Below are 25,633 nucleotides of genomic sequence, written 5' to 3' on the forward strand. Positions count from 1 at the left end.
CTTCCAACACTGTATATGCTATTGGAAGTGACAGAAGTGGCAAAATATAAGTATAGTCGAAAAAAATCCCAAAATAAATAATTTTGAAGAGATGTATGCCAAAAAATTGGAATGTAGTCCTTTAAATTTGTTCAAGGCACACCAAATTGAAATATCAGGGCGCAGGAGGCCAAGATATACATATTTGGTCTAAAAATAGCAAAAAAAACCTCACATATCGAAAAAATGAGAAAGAAAAACACGTCCGGGGGTATTTATCTACTCTACCTTTGTGCCAAATAATCAGGTCATTTGGTCTAAAGATGACAGAGATGAATCGATTCGAAGATTTGACAGGAGAAGGAGAAGAAACCTGACAAAAACAATATGTTTAGCCCATACCTATAGTATGGCTAGACATAAAGACAATATGTATCGCCCATACCTATAGTATGGGAGAAACATAACTATAACGGTTTTGAGAATGTATGGACAAACCGTAGATTATATCAGACCGATATGTTAACAAATCAGTTACGACAACGTCTGCAGGATATATACATAAGGCCACAGCAAGTAAATTTTGTGGATGACATCCTCCGGAGACTCAAAAATTAATGAGATAGGGCGAAAAAAAACAAGCCGGGTCAAAAAACCAAGATCCCTATATTTTCTAATTTTGAGATCATAATTCTTGTTAAACAATTATTATAAATTCCTCGAACAGTGACTTAAAAAAGAAAGGTAGTGAAATACACACCTCCAAATTTTCGACGTCTAGTCTGTACGTCTTGATCACGGAGTGACCTAGTCTCGCGAGACCACGAGACTAGGCCGAGACTTGTGAAGATCTTCCTGCCTCCCCAGAATAGAACGATCCCAAAGCCATGCCCCCTGTTCGATTTCGAACACCTCCGTCAAAAACAGGGTTTGACGGACCAAACATGGCCGCCGCGGCAAGGTTGAAAATAATGCCACTGACTTCGGTTTAGCTTTTGTGGCACTGAAACCCTTTCAGAGCGGGCCAAATAAGAATGCTATGTCTTCTTTGTTGAAGGCCGTATCCACCGGGCAGAGTTGTTTAAGGAGGGGGTAGGTGTAGTTGCGGTGAGAGCGTAATGTTTTCGGTCAATGTTAAAGCGGTATGCGCCGCATATCTTGCCCTTGTCGGTGGGCATCAGCGCCCAGTTTCTGAGAAGCAGGCGATGCACGTGTAAAACAGGGTTCATATATCTGTGACAGGGTTCACATTGTATTGACTGCATGCATAACAGCTGCATGGTATTTAGTAACTAAGAATTAAAATGCATCCTTTTACTTCCCTGTTCACTTTCAAGTTAACCAGTTTCACACACCAGTAACTGAAGATACAAAACTCTGCGCTAGCGGACTTGCAGTAAGTCAGCATGTGGTTCAAGCTTCCTCTCCTTGAGTGCCCGATCTATTTTCTTTTTAAATTCGTTTTGTTCTGAGCATGCATTCAACCAATACGGTGGAAAACCTGTCCCAGATATACGTACCCTGCTTTACACGTGCCATTTCTGCCCCGCCAACGCTATTTTTGACGGAGGTGGGCTATATAGAACAGGGGGTTCTATCGGTCTTTTATTCGTTCGATATGGTGTTCGACAGGATCGGTCTATTGAGGCGACGAAATATGATATCATGACCAACAGGTCTTTTAGTCTTGTATTCATTCATATATAATATAAAACCTCCTTGATTCAACACTAAATATGTCCTCGTAGATGTGTATACATCTCAATAGACTAACTACAACAAATGCAGAAAAGAGCTTGTTGTAGCATCATCTGAAGAAACTACGCGATGAAACACCTTGTTTATACAGCTCAATTAAGTAGAACAAATGCAGAAAACAGCTTGTTATTATACCATCATGGGCAGGAACTACACTGGGTATTCATATGCAAGAAAATACCTTAGATTGTCAACGTTTACGACATATTTGCCAATTTTTGGCATGTTGACCACCGTCGGAGGGCAATGAAATTTCTTGTTTTTTATTTCAAAATCAGGCGAAAAATAATGAGCGCGCTGATGTCATCCATAAAAATTACTTGCTGTGGCCTAAATATATATACAAGAATGGCATAGTTCTATTCAAAACAATTCAAAACTGTCGCTTGAAAGAAAAGAAACGGACAAGAAAAGTACCTCGCAAGCATACATAATTTTGAAATTCGTAGAGAAATTACAAAGATAAGAATATGAAGCCATAAATTGAACATTGAAGCCGGAGATCCCCGTGATCACAGGTTTTGTCCATTCTGCCCAAATGAAATTGAAGACGAACGTCACTTTATCATGGATTGTTCAAGATATGAGGCTAAACGCTCAAAGCTATTCAATTTTATTTCCGCTTGTTCAAGTGAGTTCAATGCACTCCGATATGATAGATTTAATTACATACTAGGTGATAATCCTTACTGTGTACAGATACGGGTACATGTATATACATCAAAGAATGTTTGGACATTAGAACAAGCAATGTGTAAGTATACGGCACGTGAAATTTCGATATGTTGCTCTATCCCATATGAGTGTGTGTAATCAAACTCGTTTGTATGCACCTATTCGTTTGTATATAGACCTTTAATACGAAAGTCGCTGTGCTTTTGTTGTGTCAATAAAGATCTTTATTATTAGGCGCCGTCCAGGAGGCCTACAAAGGAGACTAGTGTTTTAGGCGTTTTTGTCGGGCTTTCTACTTTGTCATGTTTTTTTTTTTCTCTCACTAAGGCCATGTTGATTTGATTATATGGATGACATCCTCCGGGAACCCCAAAACTGATGCGAGCGTACGAATAAAAAAAAAGTTAGCTGCTTTGCTCGATTTATAGTATGGTAGAAAACTTTTTATCTTTATTTTTGGAAATGGACGAAAACTGATGCGCGCGCGGATGTCATCTATATAATCAAATCAATATGGCCCAACCCACAAAAACGCCTAAAAACACGTCAAAAACCAGCCGGACCCACTCCTCTGCTTTTCTTTTTCACGATGTGGGTCCGATCTGACCGTTCTCGGAAAGGGGTCAGCGCTTTTCCAAACATCCTTTTTTAACAATTGCCACTGGCCGACAGACTCAGTTTACATTTTCTGTGGAAACGTAAGTTACTAACGTTTTTCACCCCCAAACTGTGGGGGAATCTTTCAAAGGCCGCTGCTGGGTAATAGAGAAAAATGATACAAGTGTGGCAATAAAAAAATTATTGCCATGGCGAAAAATAATTAATCAGAGACTGGATTGTTATGCTTGGATCCAGTTTGTTTTGTCGAATTTACCATAAGTTGAAGCCTGAACGCAGGGTTAACATTGTAGCGACCGAGTTCCTGAAGTCCCCGAGGACCCTTCCAACAATGTCGAAGTTCAATGTTTCTTACAAAAGTGCCAAAATCTCTGTATCCCCTCGACTGCTTTCCGAAGTTAAGCTTGTCGCGTCTACCGTTAGCGAAAAGTTGTGCGCCACTGACTTGGCCATACAAATACATAAATGCGGGTCCGTGGGGTACATGCATGGCTTTAGAAAATGATTATTGTCGAAAAGACAGCTGACGGTAATTCAGCCAAAAGTCGGGTGCATTTGTATCCTAAAAAATACAATCTATCAGAAAACAGTACCCGCTTCTGAAGTGGAATGCTCCGGGCTTAATCCATTAAACATGAAAAATCTTCTGTGTGGATTAGTTGCACCCAAGAAAGGCAATAAAAAGCACTGCCATGGCGACGATTCAGTGGCTATACAGTGTAAATTGTGTATGATGTTTATTTTAGGCCATGTTTTTATCTGTTTAGCGTGATCCATGTTTTAGTGTATACGTTGGTTTAGTCCCTATTTTACGATCACGTGTCAGTTAAATCAGACGATAACAGCAGTGTGTATGATAATACATTCAGTGAGATGAATGGTACCATTGTGATGATTGTAATTTTTAAATTGAGAATCTATATTTTGTACCCGCTGGAATAGCTTACAATGCATGACATGGATGCTGTAACGTTATATTGTTCTGCCATGAGACCTTCTATATACTTCGTTGAATGGACTGATTCCTGTTTTCTTTATCGCGGGTGTGTCTACGGGCGTATGGATCGTAGAAAAAAGGAATTAGTCAGTAAAGTCAGTCCACGGTGAAGATCACATTTCGCCTGCGTCCACCAGACCCTCTTACGGGCGTATGGATCGTAGAAAAAAAATTGCCAGTAGTGTCAGTCCGCGGTAAAGATCACCGTGATTTCGCCCGCGTAGGTCAGTTGTTTTTCAAAAGCAGTACTCCAGCATTTCCGGACTAGAACAAATTAACTCCTGTGAATATAGTTAACGAGCTGCCAATGACTTATTAACGACGCACGAGGCCGAGGCAATCCGTACTTGTGTTACAAAAGGTAATCGAAAGGTCGAGTGGGTCACATACTATTTACTACTAGTGCAGCAGCTAGCAACCAAGCACGCTGGTACTGTGCTATTTCGACTGCATATAACGCAATTATACAGTCTGTGTAGTTTCCTTGGGGCTAAATTACAAACAAACAAACTGCTGTATACTAGCGCATAGCCTAGGCTTGTTCCAAAGCACACATGTACGTTGTTCTGCGGTACGTTGATGACTAAATCTTCGGTAACATGAAGGGAAAATGAATTTTTAGTCTGTCAACTTCCACCGACAGCCACGTGCTCACTCACACTCTGTTTTGATGCCAGGGGAATACTCCGGCCCGCCCTCTGGCAACATCTGTTTTTTCGCCTACAGCCAGGCCGACAGCCACTTTGTTTAGCCAAACTGCTAGTACCGCTGTTCGCAACACCTACCATGAGGACCGTTTCCTCTCCTTTATTGTTACTGTTTATCTGCTTGCATGCCCTAAGATATTCACAGAAGTAAACAAATATCTAGGGTACAGGAGATTCTTTTTACACAACCAGGTAATCTCACCTACTAACGTTTCGGTGTCCCAGTGTTCTCACCGCAAAAGCGCCACCTACATCGGCTACTTATAGCGGTGAGAAGCAGTACTCCAGTCAGAAGCTCCGAAGAAGGTGTCTGACAGACACCGAAACGTTAGCAGGTGAGATTACCTGGTTGTGTAAAAAGAATCTCCTATGCCCTATATTCTACCAACCTGATGAAATTATTTTCGGAACAAATATCTAGATCAGTTTATTTATACTTTACTTGCAGATTTCTGGTCAATACGCTATACCAAGGGCATTATACAATGTCCTTGGCTAAACCATACACTCGGTGTAGTTTGTATACATTCTGCTAGAGGACGCAGCTGCATATGTGTCTAACAGTTTGTGGGGATGTGAATGGGGGGGGGGGATCTGAGTAGCCTGACGTGGTTGACAGGCCAGCTAGACAGGCCAGGTAGACAGCCCAGCCTTTTCCGCAAACCCACATACGTACATGAGGGACAAATGAGGGACAGACTACTCACTGTCACTTCAGCGGATTAATTAATCCAACACTTACCGAGGGAGCGTGACGGAGGGCTGATCCAAAACCAAGCTGAAGCTAGCCCTCGATTCGGCCTTCGATTCACAGCCTTCGATTCAGCCCTCGATTAGATTTTGCCGCCGATTCAGCCTTCGATTAGAGGGAATAGACAGAACATAGCAACCAATTCAGTTACCGATTCGAAAAACCTAGAATCTATGCCAGCTCTCTTACAATGAATACAAAAGGCAACACAATGATCAACTAGTACCAAATCACTCAACAAGAAGATATTTACTTGCAAATAATGTCGGAAAGGACATAATATCACGAATTCGGCATAAAATAATAGTGACAACTGACAAGGGACACTAGCCCTCAATTCGGCCGTCGATTGGATTTTGTTCAATGGATTGTAGCGCTTTCTGCTGTTTATCTAAATGTGGCCCGTGAACTTGAAAAAGTGATTGGGACACATTGGGATGTAATGTACCTAATGCGAGTATCAAATTCAACGGATTTAATGAACGAGCCGCGGAGGGTCTAACCCTTCAAAAGCGGAAAAGGCTGGCTGAACGGATTGCAGCGCTATTGCTATTTATCTAAATGTGGCCAATGAACTTCAAATAGAAATTCGGATACGTTGAGATGTAGAGAACTTAATGCAAGTGTCAAATCTAACGGGCCTGATTTGATGAACAAGCCAAAGGGGGTCTAATCAAGCACCGGTGAAGCTAGCCCTCGATTCGGGCATCGACATGCTTGGGAAAAAAGGCTTGCTGGACGGCTTGTAGCGCTTTCTGCTGTTTATCTAAATGTGGCCCGTGAACTTGAAATAGTAATTAGGATACATTAGGATCTAGAGTACTTTATGCAAGTATCAAATTTTACGGGCCGGGTTTGATGAGCGAACCACTTCCCGCTTTTGAAGGGTTAGACCCCCCGCGGCTCGTTCATTAAATCCGGCCCGTTGAATTTGATACTTGCATTAGGTACATTACATCGCAATGTGTCCCAATCACTTTTTCAAGTTCACGGGCCACATTTAGATTAACAGCAATAGCGCTGCAATCCGTTCAGCAAGCCCTTTTTTCCAAGGCAATCGATGCCCGAATCGAGGGCTAGCTTCACCGATGCTTGATTAGACCCCTGTGGCTCGTTCATTAAATCAGGCCCGTTAGATTTGACACTTGCATTAAGGTCTCTAGATCTCAACGTATCCTAATTACTATTCTACGTTCACGGGCCACATTTAGATAAACAGCAATAGCGTTGCAACCCGTTCAGCAAGCCTTTTTATGTACCCTTTTCTTTCCGCGTTTGAAGGGTTAGACCCCCCCCCCCCGCGACTCGTTCATGAAATCCGGCCTGTTGAATTTGATACTCGCATTATGTACAGTAGAACCCATTGTGTCCTAATCACTTTTTCACGTTCACGGGCCACATTTAGAAAAACGTCAAATAGCGCTGCAATCTGTTGAACAAAATCCAATCAACGGCCGAACCGAGGGCTAGTGTCCCTTGTTAGTAGTCACTATTATGTTATGCCGAATTCGTGATATTATGTCCTTTCCGAGATTATTTGCAAGTAAATATCTTCTTGTTGAGTGATTTGTATTAATTGATCATTGTGTTGCCTTTTATATTCGTTCTAAGAGAGCCGGCATAGATTCTAGGTTTTTCGAATCGGTTATTGAATTGGTCGCTATGTTCTGTCTATTCCCTCTAATCGAAGGCTGAATCGGCGGGAAAATCCAATCGAGGGCTGGAGCGAAGGCTGTGAATCGAAGGCCGAATCGAGGGCTAGCTTCAGGTTGGTGATCCAAAGAATGGGGGAAGAGGAAGCAAAATAAAGGGGTAATCTTGGGGACGGCTCGAACTGTTTTCCTCCCTCCACACACCCACAAACCACCCACCCACCCAAACCCTCTATGATAGTAACTATCATATTAATAATGACTGGCCAGGCTCTGTTGCGCGACTTCCCGCGGACACCATCACTCATATGGATGATCCAAGGAGTTCGCAGTGGGGCAAATATACAGATATGTAACCGGCTCCTTACTGGGCGCCCAGTACGGAAACCGTGGAGAAAATGCCGCCGATACTCGGCCCCCAGTACGAATGAATGAATGAATGATTTATTGCACAACAATTGCATCAGTGACAATGTATGGCAAATTACAGACAACATAGGTAACAATCTAGTTCTATACATGTATAAGAATATGCTACTTACTATAATACTATATCTAGTGTGATCTATGGCCATTGCAACATGGAACTAATATAGACTAAGGGTTGTTTTTCTAGGCCAATTGTAATCTAAGGAAATTTCTAATTACTATAACGCTACATCAAATGCAATCTACTTTAATTACAACGTGGAGCTATATCTAAATGGAAGTTCCGTACAAGAATTCCAGTACGGAACGGCTTTATTCCAGTACCGAAGCTTCGTCAGCACTGGACGTCCAGAACTGAATTTGTTTCGGTACTCGGGTTCCAGAGCTGAACTCCTCTCGGTACTCGGGTTCCAGTATGGATTTGCGTTCCGGCTAGGTCAAAGATTCATTCGGTACTGGTTACTCAGTGCGGAGGTCATTCAGCACTGGATAACCGAGTGCCGATTTACGGATGTAACGGGTTCCGTACTGGATTTACCAGTAAATAGTGACTCGTCAGTACTGGAAGCCGAGACCTCAAATTATTTCGGAACTGGGCGTCCTGTACTCACATTCTATACGGTACTGGGATGATCCATTGTTAAGACCGACTGGACAGTTTTGGATTTAGTTGTCTGTACATTTTAATGCTTGAACATACTAACGTTTAGGTAGTCACTGCTTTGTTCCTTGGTTATGGACATAGATTTTGGTAGGTATTTAACAGTGTACGTTTTCTCCCGATAAAGGCACAAGCCACAAGGATATGTTGTCGTCGTTGAAACGTAACAGAATGTGATACTGTATTTTTTTTCTTCATTCGAACGTTTTCCAAACAATAGCTTTGAAGTGGGGAAAAAAGCATCGAAGAGATGCAGCCCTGAAAATAACGTTAGACGCTCGTTAGAGTCTCAGCACTCGGTTTCCAGTCCTGACAGGAGGGTTCCCAGTACTGAAGCTGAAGAGGTTGTCAATGCCCCTTCAGTGAACGCTTTCAAAGCCAGGTTTGACCGCCTAATGGAAAGCCATCCTGTAAAATACAACTTCAGAGCCCCGGACCACCCACACAAACCGACAGTGTCAGTCGGCTAAAGAAGTGTTACAAGGGAGCGGTCTAAACTGGATGTGATGCATCCTACCTGACTGAAGACTCTACTCTACTCTACTCTACTCTACTCTGCCCAGTACAGGAAGTCCAGTACTGAGAAAGTCTCAGTACTTGAGCTCCTGTTCTGACGACCACTTCCATACTGGTTGTCCAGTACTGACAAAGGAGGCAGTTACATTTGTATATTTGCCGCAGTGGGGATAGTACAGGCTACTATTTCAGTCACGTCTGTCAGAAATCGATACTAGTAACGTTAGTATTCGAAATTCGCGGGATTGCAGACGCCGGGCGGAAGTAGCACCATGGAAGTAGCAGTACGTTCTTCGCACCGGAAGTAAATCATGCCCCCGGCGCGCAATGTATTGTGGTTTTTATAGTGTGGAAAGACCGATGTGGACGAAACTGTTCACTCAAACGTCTTGTTTTTGATGTGTTTAACTTTATAATTGGCAAATCCAGAGAGCGATTTTGACTGCAGGGGACTACAGTAACAGGTAAAGATCCTGGTCCTTGTCTACGCTCCCTTTTTACCCCTTGTTTGCACCTGTTACTAACGTTAGCGCAGCTGCTAATAATCCACTTCATATCATAGTGGGCTCAGCAGTATCGATGATGATGATGATGATGGACCGGGCATCACGGCCGGGGGCGGGACAAGGGGCGTTTGTCGCGTCACGTTTGGTGCTTTGTCACGTTCTATGCCCAGGCACGTTTTGTGACAGTGCCCGCGTGTCACAAACCGTGCCTGGGACAAAAGCACGGTTTGTGACACTCGGACACCGTCACGAATGGTGCCCAACCGAGCACAGTTTGTGACACATAGGGGGTCTTATCCCATACTGTGCTTTGGGGTGGAGCTTAGTGTTTTGAGGGGGAGGAGTCTCCCCAATGGGTTTTTTTCCCTGCAGCCCGCCATCGCTGCTGTTTTTTCGGGGCGCTGGGATGAGAAAGAATCAGCGTAATTCTTGCTCATTGAAATACATTTCGCGCTTTTCTTGGATGATTTGGACTTAGAGTTTATGTGGCACAAACAGACGGACGTCTTATCACGAATTTCTACAACAGAAATCCGTCCCGGACCGTGCCATTCACGACTGTGTCCTGAGGCACAGTTCGTGACGGTGGGCGAGTGTCACAAACCGTGCTTTTGCCCCAGCCACGGTTTGTGACACTCGGGCACTGTCACGAACAGTGCCTGGGGCAAAAGCACGGTTTGTGACACTCGGGTACTGTCACGTTCAGTGCCCAGGCACGGTTCGTGACAGTGCCCGTGTGTCACAAACTGTGCCTGGGGCAAAAGCACAGTTTGTGACACTCGGGCACTGTCACGAACCGTGCCTGGACAGTGCCTGGGGCTACAACTTCGAATTCCTGTAGCATTGATTTAGATCGGGCGAGCTGACTGCCTCGGACGTCGAAGTAACCGGCAAGTGGACCGATCCTAGTCTACCTCTGGTTTCCCAGGGTAGAATATATCTAGTCTTACATATTGTTTTTTTAGCATCTGTTATAGACACTGTCTTTTTGTGCCACTTCAATTCTAAGTCTAAGTTATTCAATCATTTTACAGAGTGAGAATTATGCTGTTCCTCCTTATCTCAGCACCCTGAAAAAAACAAAGATGACGGGAGGTGGGGGGTTTGCGGTAAACAAAAACACGCTGCCTTATATGGAAACGCGGGCATGAATAGTTACATCACTACCCCGTCAGTCACAGTGATTGACAGCGCTTCCGGGCACAGTCTGTGACGGTCGGGCTGTGTCACGTTCTGTGCCTGGGAAAGCATAGAACGTGACGGGCATGGTTTGTGACGCGTCAGCGTTTTGTAACGTCTATGATTACGGTCTAGGGGTGGATACCGGTTCGCTGGACCTGATTCGGACCTATATAACATCCAAGAATCGAGTCCAAAAAACCTGAAAACCAAAAACCTGAGTCCAAAAAAAGTATTTTTCTATTTTGTTTGATGAAAAGTGTTTTGAGTTTCCCTATAGTATGAGAAGAAAAGGCATATACAATGTAAAATAAGTGCAACATTCAAATATTAGATACTGGTTTGCCTTAAAAGTGTTCTCACCAAGAAACTTTTACAGTCATGCATGTCAGTCTTAATTCGCTATGCTTAATATTGGTTTAATAAAACAAAACATGTCAACTAGACAGGATCAGGTCCATGTTCAGGTCCGGACCTGAACCTAAATCTCTGGACCTAAACTTGGACTTGGACCTTATAATCTTATTAAGCTGAACTGGTAACCACCCCTATTATGGTCTCATTAATGAGTTTTTTTTCGCCCCATAGGCTTAAGTTACATGTTTAATGTATAACGTTAATGTTAATACATGTTTTACATGGGCGCGTTCGTAATGAAGCTACTGTATAGAAAATGCACCAATCAGATCATTCGTTAGAAAAATTGCCAACAGTTTCACTACACACAATCTCTTTTTATTACAAACTGCACTCAGCTACACCCTTAAAAAGGCACTTTCCAGCTGTAAGCGCAAAACCGCATCACCCACAATGACGGGCTGTGCCAAACTTTACCTGCTAATTACTTCAGTTACAATCAAGCTTTCATCAGTTTGACGCTTGGGATCAGTTGGGCTGGCTAAAAGGGAATTCCCCACCATTATAAACACATGTTCATGCAGCCATTAATTTTTTGGGTACAGATTCTTTTAGAGTATACAAGCGGAGTAACACATGAATGAGACCTTACCGGTATATGATATCATATGATAGTTTGAATGATTACATGTGAGTTTGGAATTCAAGAATTACAGTACTTATTTTTACTAGAAATACTGACTTACTACAGGAGGGGATGAGAGGTGGGCTTAAGGGGGGAGGTCAGCAAGTGAAATATTTTATTTCACCCCGAGTGATGAGTGAAGTATATTTTTGTTGTTTGTTTGTTTGTTTGAACCATTGTTTATTCGCTCAAATCGGCATGCAGGCTGTTTTTCATTGAGGTCATGAGGGAAGAGGTAAGGATCAGATAAGATATGACAGAGATATGCTTGCTTGCTTGCTTATGTTGAGACCTCCAAGATGTTCTGTTTTCAGCCAAAGCTCTTTTGTCAGTTTTGCACAGGCCTGATCAGGATTTCATTTCTTTATTCCACGAGTAGTAATAGATACACTCAGGACCCTTGACCTGTTTTTCAGGTGTCCCTGGATAAAATACACCTGTCAGATATATCAGGCCATGTTGATTTGATTATATTGATGACATCTGCGCGCGCATCAATTTTCGTCCATTTCCGAAAAAGCAAATCAGCTACAAAATGAATAAATATACGCTGTTAATTGCAAACAGATATTCCAAAAATGGATACTAGTACTAATGTCGTAGAAGAATCCATAATACACAAGAATATAGTCTACTACTAACACGTTAAGACTCAATACTAGTCCTAAATACCAATTGATATAGAGTTTGTGAGTTGCTAAACTAATGTGCACGGTACTGGAAAGGAGTGTAGTCCATAGGATGGGACGGTACGCCATGGTCCACTGTTCAAATTGTACTTGTCAGAAAAAGGCAGGGGATTTTCGGTGGTACAATGAACCAATATGTACTATCCGTAGCGTCTGTCTTCTCTGTCATGGCTGGTGGAAGATAAGGTCCTGACAGCTTGAGCTAAACAGGGTCAAGGTCACTTTCACATTTTCATCATGACAATGAAACATTTTCAGACTTGTGTCCAACAATGACAGCAATCCGCCACACCCTGCAGAAGGATGTCTTTCTGCCCCATGACGAGCGGTTGCTAGGCGTGGTCCATGTTTCCAAGGCAGGAAAGAAGAAGAAAGTCAGCTTTTTGTGTGCAGCAGGTAGCTTCATTGTTTTTACTAGTGGCATCTATCTATCATATAATCTACATTGCGAATCGAATCAGGAAGACCTAACCGCACTCCTCTAGAGCAAAGAATCTGCCAATTTTGTAGTCTAGGTAAAGTAGAAGATGAAGTACATTTTATTGTAGACTGTCCTTTGTATGATAGCCATAGAATGATTCTTTTCAGTTATGTGTAAGTTAAGTAAATTACCCCACTTTAGATACCTGAATAGTAGAAAGAAATTTATATTTCTTGCAGCCTTTGATAAACCAACTCTAACTAATCACACAGCCTCCTACATTTATACAATTACCAAGAAGTGAGAGGAAGTCGAAAGTACTAGAGTATGCTAGATGTTTATGTACTGTAATACTCGTGAATATGTATATATTTGTTAACATGTGACCTGTGCCTAGCCCAGTGGGGCAAACATGTACAATTAAGGTCTTCATTCATTCATTGTAGTATCTATCCATCTATCTATCTGATATCTATCTATCTATCTATCTATCTATCTATCTATCTATCTATCTATCTATCTATCTATCTATCTATCTATCTATCTAATGTCTATCTGTCTAATGTATATCTATGTACTACATTGTAGTATCCATCTACATTTTGTATCTATCTATTTGTCTATCTTTATCTTTCCATCCATCTCTCTCTCCCTGTATATATATGTATAAATCATTCATTCATTCATTCATTCATATAAACTACGCACAAAAAGTTCGGAAACTTAACTTTGGTTGATCATATCTCCGTTGTTTTTTACCGATTTTGATGCATTATATATCATTATAAAGCTTGTGTGATTCCCTGTTCTATGATACCAAACTTATTGTGATTGAAAACCCACGGAACAAGTACCAGGACTAATAACGTGAGTGGGTCACGGAGAAAAAGTGCCCAAAATTCCCTGTTGGTGTCATATATACGCGCGCTGTGACATCCTATCGGTATGGGCGCGGATGATGATTCAATATATTGTTTCCTCAGGTTCTAAGGTTATTTTTAGAACACAGACCATCTAAGGTTATTTCTAGCACACAGAACATCCAAGGTTATTTTTAGCACATCGAAGAACCAATTGTTTACACCACATAAACACCTGCGTCTTGCAACGGTATCGTCATCCACAGGTGTTATTTTTTGTTATTGTTTCACAACAAACGTTGGGGTATGGGGAGGCATAAACTCCAGGGGAAAGACAAGACTTGTACCAGGAACCCTCAATGCAGAAAGATATCGTGACACAATACTTGATCCGGTGGCCATCCCTTTCCTCCATAACATGGGGCCGAATGCCTTGCTGCAAGATGATAACGCCCGCCCACACCAGGCAGGGATCATCGCCGACCATCTCCAGCATGCAGGTGTAGAGAGGATGGAGTGGCCCTCTAAGAGCCCGTACCTGAACCCCATCGAACATCTATGGGAGCAGCTTGGGCGAGCTGTCCGTGCAAGACACGGTGGCTGACCTAGGACGACTGCTGGTGGAGGAATGGGACACTATCCCACAGCATCGCATTGCGCGACTGGTGACGAGTATGAGGAGTAGGTGCCGTGCTGTAGTGACAGCGCGTGGCTGGATCACCCGTTACTAAGACTCCTTGCTAACCCGTTACTAAGACACAGATTGTTGGTTTTGATAAAGAATAAACTTAGCTTTCATGAATACGTCTTGTTTATTCTTGTTGATTTTTCACAATACTCTCGTACAGAAGTCAATATCAACAGAAGAATATGTACGGAATAGCATGTTTGATCATAGTAAGGTAATCTGGGCACTTTATTTCTTCGACCCACTCACTTTAGCAGGCCTGATGCTCGTTTCATGAACTCGCAATCACAATAAGTTTGGTATCATGGGAAAGGAAATCAAATAGGCTTTTAAATGATATGTAATATATTGAAATCGATAAAAAAATAACGGAAATATGATCGACCAAAGTTAAGTTTCCAAACTTTTTGTGCGTAGTTTATATACACATATATATATATATATATATATATATATATATATATATATATATATATATATATAACTCTCATTTAAAAAGAAATGTTATATATGAAATATGTGTGTGTGTGTGTGAATATATATATATATATATATATATATATATTCACACACACACACACACATATTTCATATATAACATTTCTTTTTAAATGAGAGTTGATGTTATGCTTTGTTTCCTGACTCAGCCAGCACAGAAAAGCCGGTACAGGTGTCCATAGTGAATGTGAAGAAGTCAGACAAGGGAGACACGTACAAGCGCAGGCAGACATGGGAACTCAGGGAACTCAAGCTGGTGGATGGAAGGGACGATACCAAGGTTAGAATGCTCCATTGGAAATGCTGACTGGTTAGTTGCTAGACTGCTCAAGGAATTGCTAGTTGCTACTATGCTACTTGCCAAACTGCTTCAATGGAACTGCCAGTTGCTATTTACTAGACTGCTCCAATCAATTTTGGAATTGCTGGTTGCTAATGGTGAGAATAATTTGCCAGGGGTTGACTCACTTACCGTTGATTCACTCTTGGCCAATTATTACCTCCCAAATAAATGTACCATGCAGTACAATGTACGTTTTCTCTTTTTTGCCTCAAAATCCGCCGGGTATGTTCTTCTTTTAAAAATTTTGTTTAGTGTTGTTTTTAGAAAAATGGGTGCTCTGCTAACCAGGGATCCCTCTAAAATTGAAAGTTAAGGTTTTTCTGCCCATATTTCCCTGGTATTTTTGCTCGTAATTCGCAATTGATTTCCCTGCTGCAATGACGGCCCTTGTGACATCCTGGTGGAACACATAACATATCGGTTGGCTTCAAGATCAAAGTAAATATTGTCATTGTGGAAATATAAGACGGCACACTGACAGTTTTTATATGAATAACTTTGACAGTCTCTGTTTACGCATCATAAACCAAAGCACGCTGATAAAAAAATATGTGTAGAGTAGAGTGCACAGGGAAGAATTCCTTGACCACTATCGGCAGCGCAGCGGAAGAATAATTCTTTCACAGAAGACATGTTACCCGTAAAATGAATAATTAGAACTTAACTTCTCTTGTGATATGTGTTTTGAGGTCGCAAAATCTCTGAAACGGCTGAAATTTGTCAGTAAACAACAGCTTGAAACATGCCTGTGGACTACTGGCAGGCCTAGGCGTGGAGACAGTAAAAGTACTAAAACTGGCAGCATATTGCATAGCACAGTTTACGATCCTTAACCCTCAAGCCACCGTATGGGGTCAAAACTGACCCCAGGCGTATATCAACATGTGCCATTTTGACATTTCGAGTCGAAAACAAAATTCCTTCCATGAGTTTGTTTGTATAAATGTCTTATAACTTCTCACAAGTATTTACTGAGATTGGCTCATTGTTGATTAAGTTATCCTAGAAAGTTTACGCGTGGTCCAGTGGGGTCAAAAGTGACCCCAGCAAAACCTGCACTCATATTCCCTATTGTTTGATACTTGTCATCTAGTAACATGTATGACAAGGGTTATTATGATAATAGTTACAAAATTTAATTTTGTAGAAATGTGAAAAAAACAATTTTTTTCATTGAACGTAAAGATTAATGACGTTGCGACGTATTATGACGTCATTTAATATGTGATTTTATTGACGAAAACCAACAAATTGGGTATTTCCATCTGACTCAAAGGTACAGGATAAAACTTTAATAGAAATTCTGTATGATGAATCATGATATATCCAAAGACGTTATTTGTAGATGGCAACAGGAACGACGTCAAAATAAAAATCATATTCATATCAGGTTACACTAGCGAAATCCGCCATCTTGGTTCCGCCATCTTGAATTATCTTAAATGCATTTTTTCATCTGATGATATAACCTAATAACCTCAAAAGATCCCGCTTGCCTGAATAGCGTTAGTTGCAAAAGACTATGTTCCCTATTTTTGCATAAATTATGATAATGAGCAGAAATTATTCACACCTAAGGCCACACCATCTTAGGCGCACTTTAGACCTACAATGTTATAAGGTCGTACGATCATCGTCGTAGGCGACGGTTTTCTTTAGACACACGGTCAGGAAATATCATGGGACCCCCGCGGCGCAGAATTCCATTGATGTGCGCGTGTGACTCAAAGTGAACTCTTGCGCTCAAATTCAAAATGGCGGGGGAACCGCTTGTTTTCGTCAAAACTAACAAAAGATGAAGCTTTTACTGACTTTGCAACAACTGTTGCCCTGCAGATGAGACGTTGAGAACGGTGCTCAACAAAGAAAGAGATTGAGGCTGGTACAGAGACGGACGGGATTTAACCCGAGTTCGTGGCCGCTGCCGGGGATGTCCTGGGGATCGAGGAATAGGGGCATACTAGAGAAGTAGCCACTGGTAGCAGGGCGTCGCGCCGGAATAACCGGTTTCGGATGAGAAAAATATGTTTCCATTGCTAACTGCATGCATATTTACAAAGAAAACGATAGAAACTTTCCTTCCCGGACAGGAAACAGTACGCTGTAGGCTTATTAGCATATCACCCACTTCCGTCGCCGGCGACAATTCTTCTTTAGACGAGAAAAACACAGCCACAGGCCCCCCCGCTGAACGTCGTGCGACTGGGTCCGAGGTGGTCGCACGACATTTCGAGGATTTGCCGTTTATTGCCGTCGTACGATTGTTTTGATCGTCTTTAGACGGCCAAAAAATACCGTCGCCGGCGACGTCGCCCACGACGATGATCGCACGACTCTAAAATGTCGTAGGTGTAAAGAGGCCCTTAATCTTATGGATGACATCCGCGCGCGCACTGATTTTGGCCTGTTGTCAAAAAAAAAAAAATCACCTCCTCCAAGGCTACATGGATCTCGGGAACTTGCTGACTTAGATTGCCGCAAAAGGCTAGCATCGTGCCGGCTTATTGGAAAACTGGGGCGTAATTGTAGATTGGTATGTCATCGATGTTGGCTAGGGGGATTGTGCGTTTGCACAGTTGTACGAGAGGATCGCGGCGGCCAGCGAGTATCGCCCAGACAATTTCAAACACGACCTATCCAGAGTGGCTCTCACACGTTTCTTTTGCAATAATGAGAGACATGGGAGAGGAGTTGAGGGATTGGCAGAGGTCTCACAGTGAGATTTGTGAGCGTAAACCATGGAATGCTTAATATGGAGTTCAATGTCATGTATGTTGAAACTGCCCTTATGGGTGTATATGAGTATTCTCATCACAGTTATATATCATCCACAGTCCTTGGAGCCAAATACCTTCTAATAGTATACTTCTTTGGTCGTTCTTGTCAATATGTAATAAATCAATCACTTGCGCTGAGTCTGCTATGATGAACAAGACAACCTACATGTACCTCCTACAAATAAACTGTGTTCTGTGGTTCAATTCGCAATACCAGCTTTGTACTAGTAGTCCTGTGGTTTAGCAGCATTTTTTTTTGCTGGATTTTCTTTTTTTTCGCCCGCGCGTATTAGTTTTGGGGTCTCCAGAGGATGTCATCCATAAAATCAAGTTGGTGTGGCCTCATCATGTCAAACTGTCCCTTATAGATTACATAAACTATACATATATACAAACCACAAAAATAGTCACAAATAAAGCTGTATTTGTAGAAAACATTGTGGGGTCAGTTTTGACCCCATACGGTAAGATTAGTTGTAAAAAAGCTATGGTGGTTTGAGGGTTAAAATGATACCGTAAATGCTTGGAAAATATTATATTTTTTGGCAACGATAGACACAAGGCCAGGGTTCATATTTTAAGATAACTAAGATTTTTCCAATTTAGGGGTTTCTACTGTCAACATGTAATCAGTAACTTCTTAGTACAGTTGATCTGTCGAGTGTCAACCAATCAGAGCTCAGGTAATTGGTAGCTGGTAATGAAAAAATTCTAAATATGATTTTTTGGACCAATGGATGACGTCATCAAATTTAATTGCCCTTAATATGATTTTTTAAAAGATAAAATACAGCATTTTGGTACATAACACTGCAATGAAATTATGTTTTCCATGTGCATAATGATCAAAGCTACAATGTACAAACGTATGTTCCCACAAATTGATTTCTATGAAGTGGCCATACAAATGTAGTTATTAGAAAATGATTTTGTTTAATTAGGTAAAAACTATTATTTCTAATAACTACAGATGATACATGTAAGTAGATATCAATTTGTGCGAACGTACATTTGTAGCTTTGATCATTATGTACATGGAAAACATAATTTCATTGCAGTGTTATGTACCAAAGTGCTGTATCTTATCTTTAAAAAAATTATATTAAGGGCAATTAAATTTGATGACGTCATCCATTTGGTCCAAAATATCAGATTTAGAATTCTTCCATGACCAGCTATCAATATTCCGTACAACTACAGTTCTTTCATAATCTGTTAATCAGAAAACAATGAAAAGTCAAAAAGCCAATTTAGCCAGGGAGGAAACCTTAAGGACTAGTTTCTGCTGCAGTCAACTACTTACTTTTACATTCTAGTATATAGATCGATCTAGTTATGTTGTGTTTGGCTTCTTCTTTTGACTTTTTTTGAGACAGTGGAAGACGAATTTACCCACTTCTAATATGTGGGTTCACTTTTTAAACATTTCAAAATTCAAAAGGCACCACAAGTCATTGCTAAAGTCAGGGTGCATACTTTATTTGAGGTTATTGCCCGAACAAATTGGAAGTTTCGAAAAGGACCTCCAAACCTTGCTTAATCAAACCAGGAACCCAGCTGCAGTGCAACAATGCATGGCTCAATACCTGCCAATTTGCGAAGTTTGGAACTTCTTGTAGGCAATCTTCAAGTTTGCAGAGACGATGCTGGCAGAGTAAACAAGAGAATCTTTCATGAATCTAAGGAATGGCATTATGTAGAAGTCCTTGATATAAGAAAAATGACCTGGAGATAATAGAAGGAACACCATAAATTTGAATTTATCCTTTTCAAAATTTGTTCAAGATCAGTGGAGAAGGGGTGCGTACTTTATTTGGTTTTTTTTCACTTTACGTTTCAGTTCTGCAAATTTGTCCGGAACTAACCCCAAATCAGGGGTGCGTACTTTGATTGGGGTGCGTACTTTAATCGAGAAAATACGGTAGTACTAGTAGGATTGTTTTTTCCTTGTCAGGAATGATGGGCAAGTATGAATATATTTTAGACACATTGTTAAATAATTGGTTTCTTATATCATCATAAAGTGGACAGCTAGATATGAAATGACTTTCGTCATTAATACAATGTGAATGTAATAATGCTTTAAACAATATCTTTGTTGTGTTTTTCTGCAGGAATTAAATTAATACGTGAATTAATACATGTAATAATGCAATGAATAATGTCTTTGTTTTTTTTTTCTGCAGGAATCCCCAGAATTTGACCTTCACTTTGAAAAGAGCTACAAATGGGTAGCTAGTAATGTGGCTGAGAAGAGCGCCTTTATTTCCTGTCTGTGGAAGGTGATGAAGCACTGATCACATAATCTATAATAATAGTTGAATGTCCAGATGAATACTGCTCATTTGTGTAATTGTTTAAGGCCATGTTGATTTGATTATATGGATGACATCTGCGCACGCACCAATTTTATCAATTTGTACGATTCCCTCCAAAAAAGAAGTTTTCGACCATACTGTAAATTGCACAGAAAATATATGCTGTAAATTGCAAAAAAAATGTTTCAGAAAACGGATACATGTACTATAATGTCAAAGAACGCCAAAGGCAATTCCAAAGTCAAAGAAGAAGATGTTAAAGAACAAAAATTAATGACACATGTAGTAGTAGTAGTATCCAGTATCATATTATACTGCTGCGGGGTTCCCTGACGCAGGGGTGAGGCAGCAGTCGGCAAGTCCTCACACAGCGCCTCCAAGCGGCTCTGTCCAGCGGGTCCACGTTGGTGAGGCCGCACTCTGTAATGTCCTTCTTAACGCACTCAGTCCAGGATTTCTTGGGTCTACCACGACTCCTGTGCCCGGGTAACTGCAGTTTTGTGATAGTGTGGATGCAACCACTAGCTCTTTCCACGTGTCCGTACCACCGGAGACGACATGACGGCAGCACTGAGGAGATGTCTTCAACACCTAGTTTGGAATGTAGACTAGCAGAATGATGGTGTCTCATCCTGGGGTTTGGCACCACAGATCCACCTGATCATGGCTCGGTCATTGCGGCGCAGCCGCTGCAGATCAGGGGCAGTAGGGGCCCAAGATTCACTCCCGTGGAGTAAGGCTGGACGGACGCAAGAGTAAAACACCTTGCCACAGGTTTTGAAGGGTAAGTGCCTTGAAGTGAGGATGGGCAGGAGCTTCTTAAATTTTCCCCAAGTGACACGGCATCTGGTAGAAACAGCAAGGTCACATCCACCTCCTGCACAGAGCATGTCCCCGAGGTAACAGAAGCTGGCCTCCACATCCAGCACCGCCTCATCCACTGTGACTTGTGTTATAGGGCGACCGTCCAGAGGCCTTGCTTCCCCACGACACCTTGGACAGATGAAGTTCAGCACGACTAGCATGTTACCTATTATGCCGCAGCATTTCTTGTGAACCCAGAAGTCGCATTTGGTACACTGGATGGAGTTAGCACCAACCCCAGAGCGGCACACTGCACAAGGAAAAGCACCAGTATCCTTCAGTTTGTTCAGGCCCTGCCCTGATATCAGGATCTTTGCCTTCTTCATGTTTACCCGCAGGCCCTTGTGTTCCATGCCCGACTTCCATGCCTTCAGTCTTGCAATTCACTCTTCCAAGGAGTCTGCGATGACAACTAGGTCGTCGGCATACAGGAGCTCCCAGGGGACCCCAGTGTGGAATTCACGGGACAGGGCTTCCAGGACAAGGATAAACAACAGAGGACTGAGGAATGAACCCTGGTGCACCCCCACTCCAACACCAAACTCCTCGCTGTACTGCCCGTTGACACGCACATGGCTCCTGGCATTTGTGTACATGGCCTGGATCACCTTTACGGCCCACTCCTCTACACCAAGACTTCTCAGTGCCCACCACAGCACCCCTCTGGGAACTCGGTCGAAGGCCTTCTCCAGATCGACAAAGGCCAAGTACAGAGGTTTATTTGCAGCGATGAACTTCTCTTGTAGCTGACGTACAATGAAGATGGCATCGGTGGTGCCTTTGCCAGGCACAAAGGCAAACTGAAGTTCGTCAATGTTCACCATCTTACGGATAGCTGAATCCAACACGCGTTCCAGCAACTTCATGACATGGTCCGTGAGCTTGAGGCCCCTGTAGTTGCCCCGGCTTCACCTTTCCCCTTGTACAGGTTGAGGATGAAACTCTGCTCCCAGTCACAGGGCACAGTGCCGTTACTAAAAACGGCTTCAGTCAGTTGCCTAGTCAGCTTGATACCCTCCTCGCCTGCCGCTTTCAGCATCTCAGCGTTGATGCCAGAAGGACCCACCGCCTTACCAAACCTCCTTTTGCCCAGCGCTTTGCTGATCATCTCAGTAGTAACTGGTGGAGGAGGTCCTACAACAGGAGCAGCCTCAGGGAGTTCATCCTTTGGCCAGTCGAATGCCACATTCAGGAGTCTGTTGTAGTGTTCGACCCAGGCCTTCATCTTGTCCTCGTCGTTAAGGGAGAGTTCACCTGCATCATTCCGTACACACTTCTCGCCTACAACATCCTGGTTACGACGCTCCATCTGCTTGGCAATACGGTACACATCTTCGCCCAGAGTCGATGACAGCAAAAGTCTCTTTCTCAGCCTCAGATTTGGCCAGCCAAACAGCGTGCTTTGCAAGACGTTTAGCATCGTTGTAGGCAGTTTTCGCCACCTTAGCCTCAGCAGCTTTACCTTGCCTCTTGAGGGAGTTGTAAACCTTTTCTCAGACACAGCCTCGTCTACTTGGTCGTCCCACCACCAGGTCTCTGGTTTCCACTGATGGCTCTTGGAGTAACCACACACATCCGCAGCTGCTTCCAGGAGCGGAGTCTTCAAGCTTGACCACAAGTCCTCGACTTCCACACCAGGGTTGCTGGTAGTAACTGTCCCAACCTTGGACACAAAGGTCTGCTGGAACTTCCTAGCAACAGCAGGGTCCCGCAGCTTCCAGGTCCGTAACCGAGGTGTGAACTTGCACTTACGAACAGCAGGGGTGCTTACAACAAAGTCACACACTAACAGCTGGTGCTGCCGAGCACACTCCACACCAGGGATGACCTTTATGTTGGTGACAGCCTTTCTGAAACTCTGTCGGAAGAGTATGTAGTCAATCTGGGTCCTGTGGTTTCCAGAAGTGTAGGTAACCAGGTGGGACTCCCTCTTGGTATATTTTGGTAAATCATACTACATGCGTTAAGTTTTGTTCAACCTTTCTGACCATGTAACAAAAAAGTTGCCTTCCTTATGAAATAGATTTCATAAGGAAGGCAACTTTTTTGCTGACAAACTTTTATTTTATTTGCATGCTCACATCGGGTTTGAGGTCCCCGGAGGATGTCATCCATATGATTAAATCAACATGGCCTAAGTGTAAAAAAATGTTGAGTACATGATAAGCGACCGCATGGATGGAATTGAATCATTTATGATATAAGAATTTAGTGGCCCACGTTGTAGGATTTTGGTCTCCAAATTGGAAACATTATCAAGAACGAGTTTTTGCCAAATGTCTTTATCTATAACAAGTTTCCAAACATTTTGTTATTATTATTTCACAGTGTTTATGTACGGCCAAAAGATGCCCAGTACATTGTGTGTTGAGACTCGTCTGGTACTCCAGACCAGAATAAATCCAACAAATGTCTTACGGCAGACATGCAGCGCGTGGCACAGTAATTATAGACAGGGCGTCCAAAAATTGGGGGAGGGTCGTGGGTGGGGGGAGTTACTTTAACCAGATGAGCATTTTAAGCACTAGGCAATATTACACTGATCAAGGAGGTTAAATGGAGACACTTGTGGGACACAGTTACATGTGTAGGTAATTACCAGGGAAACGGCGTCCCCTGGGCGTCTTTGCAAAAGTAGGTTATTTTAGAGTAGGACGCCTAAACGTCTTGCTAGCTAATACCCTGTCGGCTGGTATCAGTGATGCTGTGGTTCTCTCTACTCACAGATCCAACAGATCTTCAATTTCGTACCTGATAAACAACTTTGTATGCAGAAAGGACTGTGAAACATTTAAGAGATGTTCATCTTGGTTTTGAATATGAATGTGCCTGCCGTACTTGGCACAAGCCTTACCTCTGATCGGCTGAAAAGTAAGAACCTGACCCTGGTTAAGCCGGGCTGATTCACAGCATTCGTGTAGGAGAATGGCTTTCTTGGTAGAAGGGGAACGTTGTTTTTTTACTGTACATGTACATTACAAATACATGAAATTCGGGGTGTTGTGAATTCGTGGTGAAGATAAATTAAACTGCTGAGAACATTTCAAGGTAAAGAAAATTAATGACCAAAACATTAACTTTTTTACTGATCTTACCAAGGACCTTATTTAATGTACTTGATCTTACATTGTACAATGCGGCCTTTAAGGCAACCAAAGGGTGCGTTTTTTGTGTGTGTCCCTTTGAATGATTTTCAAGGTGTTCACCTGACTGATGTTTGGGACATTTGTATCCCATAATGACTTTCTTATTTTCCCTTATCTGTTCAGTTATGTCAGCGTTACCTCATCAAAAAGAGACCCGACTTCGTCAATGTCAACCCACAGCTTTTGGAAGGTACGTTGTTTACAGTCTTTTACATGTTGTTTTCAATACACAGAGCATTTTAGAGCAGGGCAATCTAGTTCCTTGGGATCATGTCAAAGTTTTTTTGTAGAAATACAGTATGTTACAATAATTATCATGAATTGATTTCAACTGCGCTGAAATAATCATGGTTTTACAATTTTTAGACAGACAATGGAATCATGTGTAGCTGTTGGTCCTGCCTGCCCCATACTGTATTTTCTCTAATTTGGTCACCTTCTCAATAAAGATGTTGTGTGACCCACAACTTATTTCAAAGTAGGGCATATTTTCTGCCTGCAAATACTTTACACCCTGTAATACCAGCACAAGACGAGAGTACAATTCTTGAACTGAAAGTGTGCACTTATTAGGGAAACTACATGTATGGTATATAATATGCTAATCTCAGACCTAAGAGAAGAAATACTTGCATGGCATGAGTACATCTGTACGTGTATATCTCACCTGGAGTCCTCCTATGTCTTTTCTGCTACCTTTGGGTGCTGTACACACCTATATAAGGGTACAGTAAGTAGCTTCTTCTCACCTTTTTTAAAGCTCTGTTCTTCACTACTATATCTGTCTCATTTGATAAACAGGGTGTGTGAACATTTACCAAATGAAGGTATGCATGGCGATTGATTGAAGAAATGCAAATACTGAGAACACAAGGGCACCAAAAACCCTGCACCAACAATTTTGTTCATCACCAGAAGGTTGAAATCTTATCCTCAAAATTGTTTAGTCTGTAATTTATTTTTATTATTGTTAGGCCACGCCAATTATTTTGTTGCTTCTCGGAATAGCCTGTCCTGTTTTTCCCATTTTGAAAAAAAAATTGGGTCACTATTCCCATTCACAAATTTTAAGTCCCAATTTTACTATCTGTTCAGTTATAAAACTCAATAACCACCAAAATAGGTTATAAAGGCTTGCCTAAAAGGTATGGTTACATTGATCATAAATTATAATTTTTCATTAAAATTATTTCTCAATATCAATCCATATATTACATGGCAAAAGGTAATTTTGTTACTGAAATTATAGTACAGTCAAACCTGCCCAAGGCGACCAACCGGGGGACCGAGCAAAAATGGTCGCGATGGACAGGTGGTCGCCATGAAGAGGATTCCAATCATAACATGTTTCCAGGTCGAGGTATTCAAATACAGTGTACTACGTAGATGGATGGAAAATTATGTGATTTTAGACAGCATGACCCCCACCAGGTTCAATTCTCATTGACAGAAAGATCCTACAGAAATTACATTTTCTGTTATCGTTGTAATATTTGTATAACGTTACCGTTACATCGTGAACAAATGTTCGTCATAATTTTGACTAAAAACAAAGTCTG

General features: G+C 42.0%; 1 protein-coding gene across 1 annotated transcript in view; it reads left to right on the top strand.

Moving 5' to 3' along the window:
• The first annotated feature begins 9,072 nt into the window (after positions 1-9,072).
• Positions 9,073-25,633, top strand: part of LOC136437071 (exocyst complex component 1-like) — a 100,523-nt gene continuing 83,962 nt past the window's right edge. Inside the window, exons 1-5 of the mRNA XM_066431538.1 lie at positions 9,073-9,207; positions 12,418-12,555; positions 14,776-14,906; positions 19,933-20,028; positions 24,198-24,264. Coding sequence (XP_066287635.1) covers positions 12,432-12,555; positions 14,776-14,906; positions 19,933-20,028; positions 24,198-24,264 — 418 coding nt within the window. The 5' untranslated portion in view covers positions 9,073-9,207; positions 12,418-12,431. The remainder of the gene's footprint in view (positions 9,208-12,417; positions 12,556-14,775; positions 14,907-19,932; positions 20,029-24,197; positions 24,265-25,633) is intronic.

This window comes from Branchiostoma lanceolatum, chromosome 6 (assembly GCF_035083965.1).
Source record: "Branchiostoma lanceolatum isolate klBraLanc5 chromosome 6, klBraLanc5.hap2, whole genome shotgun sequence".
NCBI classification, from domain to species: domain Eukaryota; kingdom Metazoa; phylum Chordata; class Leptocardii; order Amphioxiformes; family Branchiostomatidae; genus Branchiostoma; species Branchiostoma lanceolatum.